This window comes from Mandrillus leucophaeus, unplaced genomic scaffold, assembly GCF_000951045.1.
Source record: "Mandrillus leucophaeus isolate KB7577 unplaced genomic scaffold, Mleu.le_1.0 Scaffold1504, whole genome shotgun sequence".
NCBI lineage: Eukaryota > Metazoa > Chordata > Mammalia > Primates > Cercopithecidae > Mandrillus > Mandrillus leucophaeus.
Window position 1 is genome coordinate 401,544 of NW_012101482.1, and position 15,468 is coordinate 417,011.

The 15,468-nt window shown below is 40.1% G+C and overlaps 1 protein-coding gene across 1 annotated transcript in view; it reads right to left on the reverse strand.

Annotated features, from left to right (window-relative positions):
* Nucleotides 1-1,986: 1,986 nt before the first annotated feature.
* GABRB1 (gamma-aminobutyric acid (GABA) A receptor, beta 1) overlaps nt 1,987-15,468 on the reverse strand; it is a 262,575-nt gene continuing 249,093 nt past the window's right edge. The window contains exon 6 of the mRNA XM_011975036.1: nt 1,987-2,733. Coding sequence (XP_011830426.1) covers nt 2,389-2,733 — 345 coding nt within the window. The 3' untranslated portion in view covers nt 1,987-2,388. The remainder of the gene's footprint in view (nt 2,734-15,468) is intronic.

A 15,468-nucleotide genomic window follows, 5' to 3' on the forward strand; every position in this document is an offset into this window, starting at 1 on the left:
AAGAATAATCTAAATAGATAAAATAAATTGTTTGTTAAGGAATATAGATTACAGATACTTCCTTTCTGATTTAGCATTTCATTCTTAAAAGCTTTTAAAAGAGCTTTGACACCCAGAATGATTCATTTTTATTAGGCATCAGCTAACAATTTTCCTTCCTGTGTTTAAAATAAATGGCTGCACAGTGGTTCCTTTGTCGTCATTACGGAATATTAACCTTACAATCACTGACGTGGCCACATGCCACTCTATTTGGCCATTTTATGATGGCAAAGCATCTCACCCTGCCAAGGGACTAAAGAGTTTCAAAATGGATGACTTCATGCCCTAAGGCTGGGGATTTCCTTGACCAGGAAAGCGTGATAATACAACTAAAAATCTAAATAAATATATGGTCCCTATAACCCCACTATTTTCTCATGAAACCATTGAGATCATTTTTTCTAGTTAAAGCAGAGTTTTTGTACATATATTATCTTTAGCCTTAACTATCATTTATTTTGAGGTTCCCTTTTCCTCTTGCTTTCTAAAAGGATATCTTTACTTTCTCCCCTTCAGCTCATCAGTAAAAATTCAGCATCATCTGTCAGTGAAGTCTGTAACTTCCAGAAGCTGATGCTATTTTAAACATGGACCCTCATCACAGTCTTAGGGAAAAAGTTAGATCATTAAGCCAGGCCATTGTCCCTATTGCTGCCTCAACCCTTATTTCACACTCATGGGTCAGGTCCCAAACTTCCTGCATCACCGTTTGGTTAGCTTACAGTTTCATTCAGTCTTGCAAATGAACACACAGAATTCTTAGATATTAAGGTTGAAAAATAAAAGGACAAGGTTTCAATGACATAACATGGGAAGAATCTCAACTGTAGCTGGTTGGACATGTTTAGAATTATGTTGGGCTACTGAAGGATGCCCCTTCTATGAGAACCATGGCCAAGAGTAATCCACAAGCAGAGATAAGGCAGAGGAGCAATGACAGTGATTAATGAGTGTAGACAGGGTCTGTTCTTTAGGGACTCGTGCACGTGTTGGAAGCTCCACTGCTTTTGTCATTGCTCTTGTTTTTATCTGTAGTTCTGCTATTTTCAAGATTTTCTTTAAAATGGAAATCTGGTCCTGAAGGGGAATGACACCAACATGGGTGTTTGTGTATTTTCCAAAGCATTAATTCCAGTCTGGAATGCAGAGCTCAGAGAGCAGAGCCATAAAGTGGCAGCTGAGGCCTGTGTGACTAGCCTGTCACCATTGGATACTGCTCTCTAGAAGGCAAAGAAATATATACTATTTGATTTAAGATTTGGCAGTTCAGATAACTGCCCAGGCACCCTTTTCACAGCACATAAATCTTGCCTTCCTAATGGCAAGCGCAATATTTTTCTCAAGCAAAAATTGCTCACCATCCCCTTCCTCCCACACTCTCTGGAGCAGGAACTATGGAACTGGGGTGGCATGGCTTCCTGGCACAGCATCAGGGGGTTCCAGACTGATGAGATGAATTCAGGGCTGCATGTTTGAAATGGCCAGTTAGAAAAATGGTCATTCCCTCCCATTGCCTCCTTATTCTCAAGAAGAAAAGAAAAATGTTCTCAATGGCTACCAGGTCGACCAGGTTGGATTCTAATGTTAATTTAAAATTTGCCGGAAAGTCTGAGAAAGAAGCATGTTTCAGAATATCCAGCTTAATGGTGCGGTGAAGATGGCAGGTTGGTATTGTGTAACCTTGACTAGCACTTGCCCTTCCTTTCCTCTTCTATGGAGCTGTGGAGCCCTTTTACAACGGACACGGGAGAACTTAAGGATAGAAGGGACTCTTCTTTCCCTTTCTAAGCTCCTTTTTCTGTTGCCTTCTTCCTGGAAATCCGTAACTTATCAATGGCTTTGTTTTTTTCTTCTGAGATCCTGGAAATTGTTTTTTTGTTTTTTGTTTTTTTTTGTTTGTTTGTTTTTGTTTGTTTTTTTGTTTTTTGGGTTTTTTTTGGCAGCATAAGATTGTTACAGTTTACCAGGAAGTAGTGCAGGTGGACAGCAAGGTCCTCTTTTCATTTTCCCTAAAAAATAAATCAGTAAAATTCAGGGCAACTAGAAAAGACTGCTAAAGATCTACCTATTTAACTTCTCTCTTTTTGTTTGTTTGTTTGTAAACATGGCAATTAATAGAGCTCTTACAGAGCCGATAACCTGGACCAAGGTAGACTGGAAAAAAATATTTTTTTTGTCTTTTTGAAGTAAACATGGTGCAGTAATAAAACTGATATGCAAGACCTAAAACCGATTGGATGGCTGAATCTCTTACCTCAAGAAACAGCAGTATCGCTGTTGGGGACCTGTAAGGTTAAAAAACAATAGAAGAGGAAAGTAGTCTAAATGGAACCATTAGAACAGACTTCAGTGTACATAGTAAAGCCAATAAACGACATTAAAAAGAGAAAAAGTGATGGGGAAAAACATTCGGGACCACTTGTCTATGGAATTCACGTCAGTCAAGTCGGGGATCTTGACTTTGAGCTGGGAGGCGCGCCTGCGGATGCGCCCCTTGCTGGGCACCCCGTGCCGGTCCAGGGTGCGCCCATAGGCCTCACGGCTGCTCAGAGGCTTGCGGTACTGGATGCTGGCGCTGTCATAGGAGTACATGGTGGCCTTGGGGTCACTCACGCTCGTGAGCACTTCCGAGCCACTCGTCTCATTCCGGATTTCCAGGGTGCTGAGGAGAATGTTACCGTGGGCGTCGACCTGATGGCAAAAAGAACAGGCTCCGACACAAGTTGCAGGACCTTTGCCTGTTTTCATTAACCTGTTACTAATGATACCCCATAAGCCTCATTAAACATTGTCTCCCTAAACATCTGGCTTGATGTGCCTCCCGTGTGGAGATCATCCATCTATCTATCTATCTATCTATCTATCTATCTATCTATCTATCTATCTATCTATCTATATCTAATCTATCTATCTGTCTGTCTATCTCTCTATCTCTCTTATCTCTCTATCCATCCATCCATCCATCCATCCATCCATCCATCCATCCATCCATCCATCCATCCATCCAGCTGGCCATGCATCTATCTACCTTGTCTGTCTGTCTGTCTATCTATCTATCTATCTATCTATCTATCTATCTATCTATCTATCTATCTATTTATCTAATCATCATCCATCCACCTTGCTAGTTTTCCAGCTGTCATCTGTCTCCACTCACAGAACACTAGTGTGTGTGTGCGCGTGTGTATATTTCTTCTTGTTATAAAAGTGGTACATGGAAACAAAGCTAGAAACACAAAACAAAAAGTAAAAAATTCATAATCCCACCTTCAGAGTCAATCATTAACATCTCGCTTGACTTCCAGAATTTTCTCTATTCATATATACTTACAAACACAGGTTCATTCATATATTTTGTCTTGCAACCTGCTTTTCTCAGTTAATAATACAGCCTGGGCATCTTTCCTTGTTAATGAATATTCCTCTGTGACACGCTTCATTAATAGCTTACATGAGTAAACCACAATTGAATTAATCTGTTGTTAGATGTTAAGGTTTGTTTTACTTTTGTAGTCTTACAGACAAGTCTAGAAGGAATATTTTATAGTTAAATCTTTGTGCATATCCATAATTATTTCCTCAGGTGAAATTGACAGATATAATTAATGGGTCAAAGGATATGCCTGGCTGTCCTTTAACTTTTGTTCCTCTACTGTTGTTCACAAATGCTTCCTGCAGTTCCAGTGATACCTATCGCAGGTTTCCTGGTTCTTCTCTATGTTATGCCCACACATACTCTTTTGGAACTACAGAAAATGTGAGCATAGTTTAGCTCAGGATGTGGCCTTGTTTAACTTCAAGCTGATATACTTTGCGAACTGATTTACCTGGAAGGAACGTGACTCATACATGAAAATGAGCTTGAAGTACTTCCAAGGCCAGTAGAGGGAGCTGTGCTAACATGTGTATTAGCATAGTACCTGACTTACAGTAAGGGTTCTATAAATGCTTTTGAATGAGATTAATCTTAGTAAACACCTAACACACTAGGTATAGGTAAGGAGGCAAAAGAGCCTGGCAAAGAAGAGATAGAGAAAAACATGGGTGGCAAATACAAACAGGAGAGAAAGAAAAGAAAGGGACAGAGGATAGATAGCACATGATGGTACAACCGTAGTACAGTTTAAAGAACTAAGATTTATTGAGTTTCCACCATGAGTCTAGCATATATATTACTTGTTTAATACAGCAACCCTATTTTAAAAGGCCATCCATCCCCATTTTATAGATAAGGCAACTGAGATTTAGAACAGTTAACAATCTGGCTCGTTTACTCAGCTAGTAAGTGCCAGCCCTGATATTAGAACCTATGTGTATCTGATTCAAAGCACTTTCTACTGGGAGGACCAGGTCACAGTCCTTGGCCTTTGTTACACACCATAGGAAATTCAGTGATGCATTTGTTAGCTTTAAGATTTGAGTTGGCTGGAGAGAGAAATGGCAACCGACTCTGGTTTCTGTCATCTCTCTCTCCTTTTTTATCTATCATTATTTCCCTCTGTGAAGCATTTTGCTTCGGTCTAATTGGGCTACCCACATGCCCTGACCATATACCTCTATTGGTGGCTTTATTCAGGGAGTTATTATTATTATTATTTTGTTGTTAATAACTACTATTTATTGAATTCTACTGTGTAATTTATCTCAATAATTCCAGTATTTCAGTAATTGAATCTTACTGAGCAATTTACCTTAGTTATAACAACACTATGACATATATGTTATCCTAATTCAGCAGACAGGGAAACCAAGGCTCAAAGAAGTTAAGTAAATTAAACAATAAGATTAAACAGCAGTACCAAATTTGGGATTAAAACACAGAATATTCTTTGTCTCAAATATTATTTTCTCTCTCTTTGTATGTTAATCAAATCCACCTGTTTTGGCCAAGGCTCAATTTAAATCCTGTTTTCTTTGTGTGCCTTTGTACTTTGCCTGCCCACAGTCACCTCCAAAACTTTCTCCCAACATTTATTGAGTGCTTACTGCGTGAGAGATAAAGTGTTAGGTGTCAAGGATATACGCTGAGCACAATGAGCATCCTTACCATCAAAAACCCTTAGCACTGACTTTTACAACAGAATTTACAAACTCGGCCACCTACAGGGACCAAGAAGCATGACTGAGTAGGGCCAGGTGAGAGTAAGTAATTGAGTGAAGTTAGGGAATGGTGATGCCTATGGGGCCTTGGAGAGCAGATGTCTAAGGAGGAGACTGCAACTCAGCTCCGGTTGACAGCTACACTGAATGGACTAGACCCTAATGTTGCCAGATCACCCCCTTTACCAGAAAACCTGAACATATTGATTTTTATTTTGTCTTCCCTTAAAGTTGGCTCAATAGTGTAAAAATGATTTTCCGGTCAGATGAAACATATCTGTGTCCAGATCTGACTTTTGCACTTTTGCATAGCCAGTTAGGGATCTGTTTTTTTTTTTTTTTTTCCCTTTCACATATCCTTTAGCATATATTACTTTGTGTTGATGTTGACTTTAGGTTTCAGTCCTATTTTCCCAACCAGAGCTATTGGGGTGCTCAGGGGCTACATAATGAGGGCCTGGACTAGGACAATGTAGCAGAAAGAAAAGGAAAACTACACTAAAGAGGAGCTTTTGAAAAATGTTTAAAATAGAAATGAAATTGATTTGGCAACTGATTAGATTTGTAGCACAAGGAAGGGAAGGTGATCTGGAAACTGTCAGCCTGTTAGGCTGAAAGGATTACATTGTCATCAGCGAAATGGGGTGTCTGGTGTGTGTTGCGTGTATAGGGTGGAAAAAAAGAGTTTGCTGTTTAGGTTGAATTTGTGATATATGTTAGGCATCCTTGTGGTGGTGTCCAGCAAGTAATGTATATGTGATGATGACTGGGATAATGTTGGGGCTGAGATTATTTTAGGAGTGGGAGGCACCTATGCAGTCAGTGAAAGAGACACAGAGAAACTATAGAGGTAGAGAACAAATAACAGAATGCTATGAAGAGAAACTCAAGGAGGGAGAAGGGTATCCAGAAGGAGAGAATGGTCAATAGTGTTTCAGAGAGAACAGGGGGAATGAAGAAGGCTCACAGATTTATCAGTAAGACCATTTGTGGTCTTAGAATAAGAGCTGAAGCAGAACCTGAATTTCAACGGATTAAAGACTGAATTGGTAGCAAGGAGGAGAAGGGAGTTTATATGGAGTCTCCTTTTCAAAAGTTTGCAGGTCAAAGGAAGAAAAGAAATAAAAGCATTAGCTCAAACATATCAGGATAGGGTGTCAAGTGAAGCTGGAAGAGACACAGTAGACAGGAAAAGGAGAAGGATTGAGGATGGCAAATTCTATGGGAGTGAGTGAGGAAGTCAAAGATATGGAAGGATAACAGGCTACATTCAGAAATGGGAATTTTACACATGGAGATATGGGAGGTAGAATATTTCTGAGCAATGGGAACATGTACTAATGTTTGCTTGAGACTTGAGGCCAGGTGACGGTGAAGGTCGTTGGGAATAATGAGCTAGATGCAGTCTCTGTCCTCTAGTGTATGTCTATAATTGAAAAAGTCATGTACATGAAAGTTGACATTACTGAGGATGGTAGGGTTGAAGTGATGAGGACCAAAATGCTTGAATTCCTTAAAGGAGGGAGAAGTATGTTATAAGATAAGGACTGGAGCACATGATTTTGTTAGGTACTTTGGAATAGCTAAGATAATCAGAAAATATGAATTTTGTCCATAAGAGATCATTACATTCTTAGAGATATATGAGTGCAGCATAATATTGGGAGTGACAAGTTTTTAATCAAATTCTAAATAGCATAATATATATCATGATTAGGGATTCATCAAAGTGAGAAATCACTGGGGGGGTCACAGAAGCCTTCTTGTAATAGCGGGGCTTGCATTGAGTTTTAAAAGATGGGTAGAGGACAGAACAAAAATTGAGAGTTGAAAGCTATGTTATTATTCTAGTTTTATTATCTACTCAGAAATGGCCTTGGATAAGTCTGCGTCTCAGTTCTGTTATCCATAAATGGAAGGTTTTCATTAGGTAATCTCAAGGGTTGGCTTTCAATCGTTGACAGTTTTTGATTATGGAGAACATTCCAGGTGGAGGACATAGCATTCTGAAAAAATGCTTGTAAAATGGAATCATGTGATCTGCATTCTATGCATCATTAAGCTACATTATTATGAATCTTTCTAAGTAAACAAAATTGCTAGAATTTATCGGCTAGTGAAGCATACAGATGCTCCTAATTAAACAGAAGTCAGGGTTAACAAGGTACATTTTATTAACCTATGTTGGTTAACCTTGGTGCAGATTCATGTGTGCCTAACGATTGCATGAAGTTTACCAGTATGTGCAAATCCCTCAATATTCTCTGTCACTGAGCTAGAAATCATAGCATTAAGTGGTTTGACATTTAAGATAATGGATCTAGTTTTGCAACTATCCATGAAAGCTGATTTCATTACTATAGAGTTACATCAACATTACCATGTTATTTTTCAGGAAAATTTTTAAAGTAGCTATATAACAATTCTTGCCTACTTCCATTTTCTTTCTTACCCAGTGTAGGACTTTTCCTAAAGGCTGATGTTAACAGACTGTCTGTCTGTGTGTGTGTGTGTGTGTGTGTGTGTGTGTGTGTGTACATGCTCATGCATTTCTTCTACAGTGTGATACTTTACCCTCACCCTCCAGCTTTCTGCTGTCGGGTAAGGTATACATGTGGTAGCCATACCACTACTGATATCCACAAGTTTCTTGTTGGTTCTGCTGTAACCCATTCCCCTTGGAGAAGAGTGGCTTTCCCTTTGCCTCAACCATATCAGGGCATCTAAGTTATTCTTATATCTGAAGCTGACACAGCTTTCCAAAAATAATATCCATGGAAAAAGGGCTCTTATTTCTTCATATCATCAGAGGGAGCAAGAAGTCATGTTGTACATTGACCCAACATCTGCAGTGATTAAATGCTGCTTAATTAATAAAGACATATCAAAGTATCTATATCTGAGTTGAGCACAATCCAGATTGAAGGTTTTTAAACCTTGAGTCAGAAGGAAGTGAGGCAAATTAAAATTGTTAACATACTGAATTTCTAAGGCAGGTAGAGACCAGCAGATTTTTTTCAAAAGTTGCTGATGTTGAAAGAACTATCCTGTGGGATAATTATTCCCCACTCCTCACAGTGCCCTCAAGTATGGGAATGCCCACTCTAAGCCCCAGGAGAGAATCTAAGGGAGGAACATGTACAACTGCTTTTCTCCTTCTCCCCTCTCACTGCTCCCCACTGATCTATGTGGCAGGTATATTTAGAAGAAGGAAGCAGGCATTCTAGGCTCTGTGCCTTCTGGAGTTTTCTGTCTCTGATCTACTTACTGAGAGGGTGCATGTTGAATACTGCTGTGCTTTTGGGTAAAGTCTGCAGTTGTTCATCAGTTCCAGTGACCGGGGAGGTAAGTCTGTTTCTGATTAGAAGGAATGACTACAGTATATTAATCATACATTCCTCAAACCAACATAATGGATTCTCTTTTTTAAACTGTAGAGTGTCATTGAACCTAAATTTAGAGAAAATGAATGTAATTATGAATAAGGCTTCAGGAGGGCCAATCAAGAAACCCTTCCTCTTCCACTTCAGATAGATGACCAGTAAAGGGGAGCAGAGAATGCAGTTTAGTTCTGCAGCCCCAAGGGCTTGGCAATATTTCACTCTCACTCTACTCCTTATTAAACAGGCATATTTCCTGGCTGCAAAAGGCAATTTTAGGTGGATCATGGATAATCATTTAAAATGTTAATAGTAGTTCATGCATTCACTCACTCATTTATTCAATCAATGTTTACTGAGTGCCTACTATGCCTTAGGCACTGTTCCAGACACTGATGAAGACATCAGCCCCGCCATAAGCAATAGAACATCATGTCCCTCGTTTTATAAATTCAGAGATCTCAACAAATAAAGCCTCTTGATGTTACAGTCTCCTGTACAAACACTGGAACCCTGACCCGCTATTGATTCTAAATGTTTTACTGGACAAATACTATGACCTCTTTCAAATGCAGGTTGTCAGTGCCCTTTCCAAGAGCCTCTTTGAAGTTTGCTCTCCTGCAACCACGATGTCCACCTTCTTCTTGCCTGCCGAGCCTTTCTCTCATCTCCTTCCTGAAGGTCATGACACCCAGCCTTAAGGCCTGCTGATCCCAGACAAGTCTTACAGGGGCTCTCATGTAAAGAAAGGCCTGGAATTTTACTTCATAAAGACCTGAGATGGCAGGGACAATCCAGCTTCTGGCTGGCGAACACTTTTCTTCCTTCCTCCAGTGCACTGTTTATAAACCCCGTTATCTGGTTTTTAAATTCTAACTCTGATGACACAACAATCCTGGGAAGATGGTGGTGAGCAAAACAGATAAGGGTCTTGAAATACTGGTGTTCACGTTGTTATGGAGGAAAATGGTCAATACCATCTCTCCTCCTAAAATTAGTTTTTTAAAAATCAGGTAACATTATGAAGAAAGTAAAACAGCTGCATGTATCTTGTAATGTATTTAGGAAAATATGACCAGTTGGTGATTTTGTGCATATTTTTCTTAACATTATATTCATGCTCACATTTCATTATGACAAGGGAAAAATCTAAAGTAATTCACATTTCCTTATTTTCTCCTGGACCTTACTACAGAAGTACCTAAAGGATAGTGCTGCATGGATGTTTAGAGGCATCTAAATCTCAAAATGGCCAGAGCAGAACTCTTGATCTTCTCTCTTTCCATCCAACTTGTTCCTTCCACTGAGTGTCCCATTAGAATGTTACTCCAAGGGGGCAGGGATGTTGTATTATTCACAGCCGTTTCCCCAAAGCCAAGAAAAGTACTTGGCATATAGAAGCATTCAATAAATATCTTTGAAATGAATGAATGGGGATAAATACATTGGGTATAGTGGTTAATTTTGTGTGTCAACTTGGCTAGGCTGTGGTTTCCAGTTAGGTCAAACACTAGTTTAGATGTTGCTGAGAAGGTATTCTGTAGATGTGATTGGCATTTACAGTTACTGTAAGTAAAGGAGATTACACTTGATATTGTGAGTGGGCCTCATGCTATTGATTGAAAGCATTGTGAGCAAAAACTGAGGTTTCCAGGAAAAGAAGAAATTCTGTCTCCACACGGTACTGTAGAAACGTTGGCCAAGTTTCCAACATGCCCTGCAGATTTCAGGCTAAAGATTGCAACATCAACTCTCATCTGAGTTTCCACCCTGCAACCTGCCTGACAGATTTTGGACTTGCCAGCTTCCACAATTGCAAGAAATGATTCCTTAAAATAAACCTCTTATTATTTGTATGTTGGTTCTATTCCTATGGGTTCTGTTTCTCTGAAGAGCCCTGACTGATACAAAAGGCATGCCAAAAATCATAGGGTGATTCTCAAATGACTGAAGTCCGGAGAACACTGATGTGATGGCTGTACTATTTCTTTCCTTAGCATAAATCTGAAGCGAATGTGCAGATTTATTTTCTGACTTGGGTTCAGCCTTTCTTCCACCCCTTCCATCTCACTCACTCTCTCCTCTCTGCCTCAACATCCTCAGTGAGTGCCTTAGGCTGTGAAAAATGTTGCCACTCACAGAATTGAACTGCTGTGGATATTTTCAATATATAAATATAGCTGAACTTATTTTAGTAATTGGAATAAAATATAATCTTGTTTTCAGTGGCAGTTTTAAAGCCCTGTCGAGGAATACCTCTGGGCTCAATCTACTTTGCACTTGCTAGCCAATTCAATTAGGTTCGTATTTACTGAGTGGTTCTGAAGCACAGAGCAGGAAACCAAGTGAAGTGGGGCTGGCTACAGAATAAGCTAATTCACTGCCCTCAAGAAGCCTACACTCTACTTAATGAAGCCAACCGGTGCAAACCGCTGCCTTCCCTTGTAGAGAACACACAGTTGCAACAACCCAGCATTCATCTTCCCATCCCTCTAATAGAATGTACTGTATTGGCTGTTGCTGTCAGTCATTTGCTCTCACCAGGGCTGCCGAACCCTAATCTCTTAGCCTGGAATTCCTGAAACCTTTTATGCGGGGAGGAGATGGGAGGTTCTGGTGATGGTTTGCATGTCTCTTTGCATATCCTGAAAGCTTGTGGCAGAAGTGGAAACTTTATTATCATTTTGAGAAGGAACAGAAGATTAAGTGCAAATTTACATAAATCTAAGACAAATAAATTATATTATCCAGGAAATAGAAAAGGAAAAAAAGAAAAACAAAAATAAAACGAAACAACTGGCAATTTTCCGGAACATTACTCAGGTAGATACATTTATCCTGGATTCCTTTCTTTTCCTTATTTCTCCCATTCTATGTTTTAGCAGGTCCAAATTGCTCTACTTTTAAATACATCCTGATTCTGTTCACTTTTTTCTTTCTTTTTTTAGTATCTATGAGCACATAGCAGGTGTATTCCATGTCTTCTTCTTTCCACCATCACCTCTTGCATCTTAAGTGATCTTCCTCTTTCCAGAAATGTTGCCCTGTGGTCCTTTCTCTGCATAGAAGCTCGAGTGATCATTTAACAATGTAAAACAGGGCGACAGAGTGAGACTCCATCTCAAAGAAAAAAGAAAAATGCAAAACGGGCCGGGTGCAGCAGCTCACGCAGGTAATCCCAGCACTCTGGGAGGCCGAGGTGGGCTGATCACCTGAGGTCAGGAGTTCTAAACCAGCCTGGCCAACATGGCGAAACCCCATCTCTACTAAAAATACAAAAATTAGCCGGGTGTGGTGGCAGGCGCCTGTAGTCCCAACTACTCAGGGAGGCTGAGGCATGAAAAGTGTTTGAACCCAGAAGGCAGATGTTGCAGTGAATCGAGATTGCACCACTGCACTCCAACCTAGGTGATAGAGGGAGACTCTGTCTTTAAAAAAAAAAAAAAAAAGAAAAAGAGAAAGTAAAATAAATGATGTCTATTTATATCGTCTGTTTACTCTGTGTGTATCTTCTAGTTACTTTCCAAAACATAGAATGAATTCCAAATTTCTTACCCTAGTCCAAAAAGCACCATGTGGTTTGGTTCCTGTGGGTACCTCAGCTCTCATTTCCTACCAGGCTGCTTTTGAGCACTGCACCAGCCACACCAGCCTTATTTTGGCTGTCTCTTGATGCTCCTAAGTCCACAGGGCATTCTCACCTGCTATGCTTCTCTTGTGCAATGCTGTTTCTTGCCCACATTGTTACCTGGCTAGCTTCTCATCATTTTCTTTACCATATTTATCATCATCTGCCATTATATCGTGTGTTTATTCACATATTTATCAATTACCTCAACTGGAATATAAGCTCCAGGAGGGCAGGTGCTTTTTTGTTATTCATCACTACTCAGTATGTCCTCCTTGCTTTTCCAGAACTGAGCCTAAGATACATTTTGCTGAGTAAATGTCTGCAGAATGGGGAAATCTGAAACTTACACTTTGAGCCATCTCTCTGAACTCTGAGTTTCAATGGCCAAGGACACCTGCAGAGGTGGCTAGAATCTCTAGGATCTCTAGGGTTGTGGTTCTCAGACATTGAGGTATATCTGAATGAATTGGGAAGCTTGCTAAAAACACCAGTTTGAGTTCATCTCATTTTAGATTGATCCTCCTAGTCTGTATTCCACCCAAACATCCCAAGCGTCCTAGTAGGTAGTGGTGGATGCCTATTAGTTTGACCTATCTGATTCCATTCTACCTTCCTGTGATGATAATGCCCTGATATTCTTTTGGTTCATATGGTTGAAGTATGCCTGATTGCATCTTCTAGGTTCTAGGGACACGTGTGTGATCCAGACCTGGGCATTTAGCATTTTCCATCTTCCTGGTGAGAAGAATTGACTTCTGCGTGAAAATATGACAAGTCTCTGCAAAAAGACTCAATCCTGGGCCTTTTTAAATTAGAACTATTAGATATAAGAAATAATTTTGTGCTAGGGTCAAAGAGATTTGACACTATAAGCTTGGAACTTTGGGACCACCATGAGGGAAGGGTCAAAACAAAGTCAATATAAAAGAAAGCAGAATTAAGAGATGAAGAGAGATACTTCTGACAAATTGTTTGGGCACCTGGAACAGCACATGTGAAACTAGGACTATGCTGCAACCTTTCTAGTCGTGTGGACCAATAAATCCCTTTCCCTCCTCTTTTATTCTTAAACTAGTTAAATAAAGTAGACTTCTTTCTTGTTCACCAAAAGAGATCTAGATATCTGGGTAGAGAAAAAAATAGAAAATAAAAGACAGAGATTCCTGAAAAGGAAAATTAGACTTCTGAAGACTGGAGATAGGATAGTATTAAATCAAGGCTAGAGAACAAAAAGTGAACGAAGCCAGATTTGGCCAGGGGTTTGAGGAATAAAGAAGTTCATGAACTATCAACACAGGCTGTCAGTAGAAACTCATCAAAGGCAGGATGAGTTTTCCAGTTGGTCTGAAGTCCCAGGCTCAAAGACTGACAGATATGGAGCTGTTTCAAGCTGGACCTAAAGACAGAGCTGTATACCTTTACAATGCCCACCTCCACCTGCACATTGCATCCTGGAATTAACCACAATACAGAGCTGATTCACATTTAGAAACTTGTCTGTAAGTGTTTGGGTGACTCACGATGGAGAACAGGAATGGGAGAGAAGAGGCCAGATCAAAATACTAATATCTGATTCTAAGGGGAAAAAATCTATTTCTTGACTATTGGGGATGCAGCCACATATTTGGTATTGTGAAAGGAAAATAAATCTTGGGGCCCCAAAATCACTAAGCTAAAGGCAAAAGTCAAACTGGGAACTGCTTAGGTACACCTGCCTCCCATTCTATTCAAAGTCACCCCTCTGCTCACTGAGGTAAATGCATATCTGATTGCCTTCTTTGGAGAGGCTAATCAGAAACTCAAAAGAATGCAACCATTTGTCTCTTATCTACCTGTGACCTGGAAGCCCTCTGCCTGCCTCGAATTGTCTCTCCTTTCCAGATCGAACAAATGTTCATCTTACATATGTTGATTGATGTCTCATGTCTCCCTAAAATGTATAAAGCTGTGCTCTGACCACCTTGGGCATATGTCGATGGGACTTAATGAGGCTGTGTCAAAGGCACACGTCCTCAACCTTGGCAAAATAAACTTTCTAGATTAACTAAGACATATCTCAGATACTCAGGATTCACAGTATGAATCTTTGGCAGATATCCTCTGGTGTCCCCTGTGACACAGAATGACTGAATCGGTATCTGCTCACAGACCACCCAAGCTACAATTTCAGCCATTTCATTTATTTGCAAATGGACAGGCATTGTGGCTAGTATATACAACTGAAAAAGTTCCAGATGAGTATAAAAGTGGCCCAGAGGTAGTTTACTTAAAGCCTAGTCGTACTGTGAAATCTCTTTTTTTTTTTTTTTTTTTTTGAGACGGAGTCTTGCTCAGTCACCCAGGCTGGAGTGCGGTGGCGCGATCTCGGCTCACTGCAAGCTCCGCCCGGGTTCTCGCCATTCTCCTGCCTCAGCCTCCCGAGTAGCTGGGACTACAGGCGCCCGCCACTACGCCCGGCTAGTTTTTTTTTTTTTTGTATTTTTAGTAGAGACGGGGTTTCACCGGGTTAGACAGGATGGTCTCGATCTCCTGACCTCGTGATCCGCCCGTCTCGGCCTCCCAAAGTGCTGGGATTACAGGCTTGAGCCACCGCGCCCGGCCTCGTACTGTGAAATCTATCTTTCAAAACTCTAAATACCATCTCTAGTTTCAAATGACGCCTGAGGGGCTTATGAATCTACAGTCTTTATCACCTTAGAGGTTGAAACTCTCCTAATGTCTGGATCTAGCATCTGCACTGATATAAAAAGATGCTTCAGAGCAGCTGGAGGAAATATAAATCAAGACAAAGCAAGCACTCCTGAAGCTTCAGTACAAATACCCCTTGACCTGGCTGCCCAGCCAGAGCTATCAAAAGTAATGTGTAATAACTGAACAAGGCCACTCTATGCTCCAGTGAACCAAGGCAAATACTGAGGAAATCCCTCAAATGAAAATTGTTTGGGACCAGGGCACAGATGTCATTTAAATTTAACTGTTTACAAGCATCTGAAAGTAGAGGATCATCCAACCATTATATTTAAAAAAATTAATAGTCCTTTTTATATTTTTGAGTTTAACTGGCGGGTAGCAATTTAAAATACCACACAGTTTGCATTATGAATGTAACTGCTGAAATGACACATTGAATAGATGAAGCAAATACTTGCTTCGTTATTGACATATTATCCATCTGGGCTTTTGGTTTTAGAAGAGGATAAGAAAGTTAGGAACTACAAAACCTAAGCAGGTGCAGGGATGATTATAACTTGCATGAAATGGTAATGCTGTATTATTATCCCACCTAAATATGAAGAAGTTTATAAAATTGATACA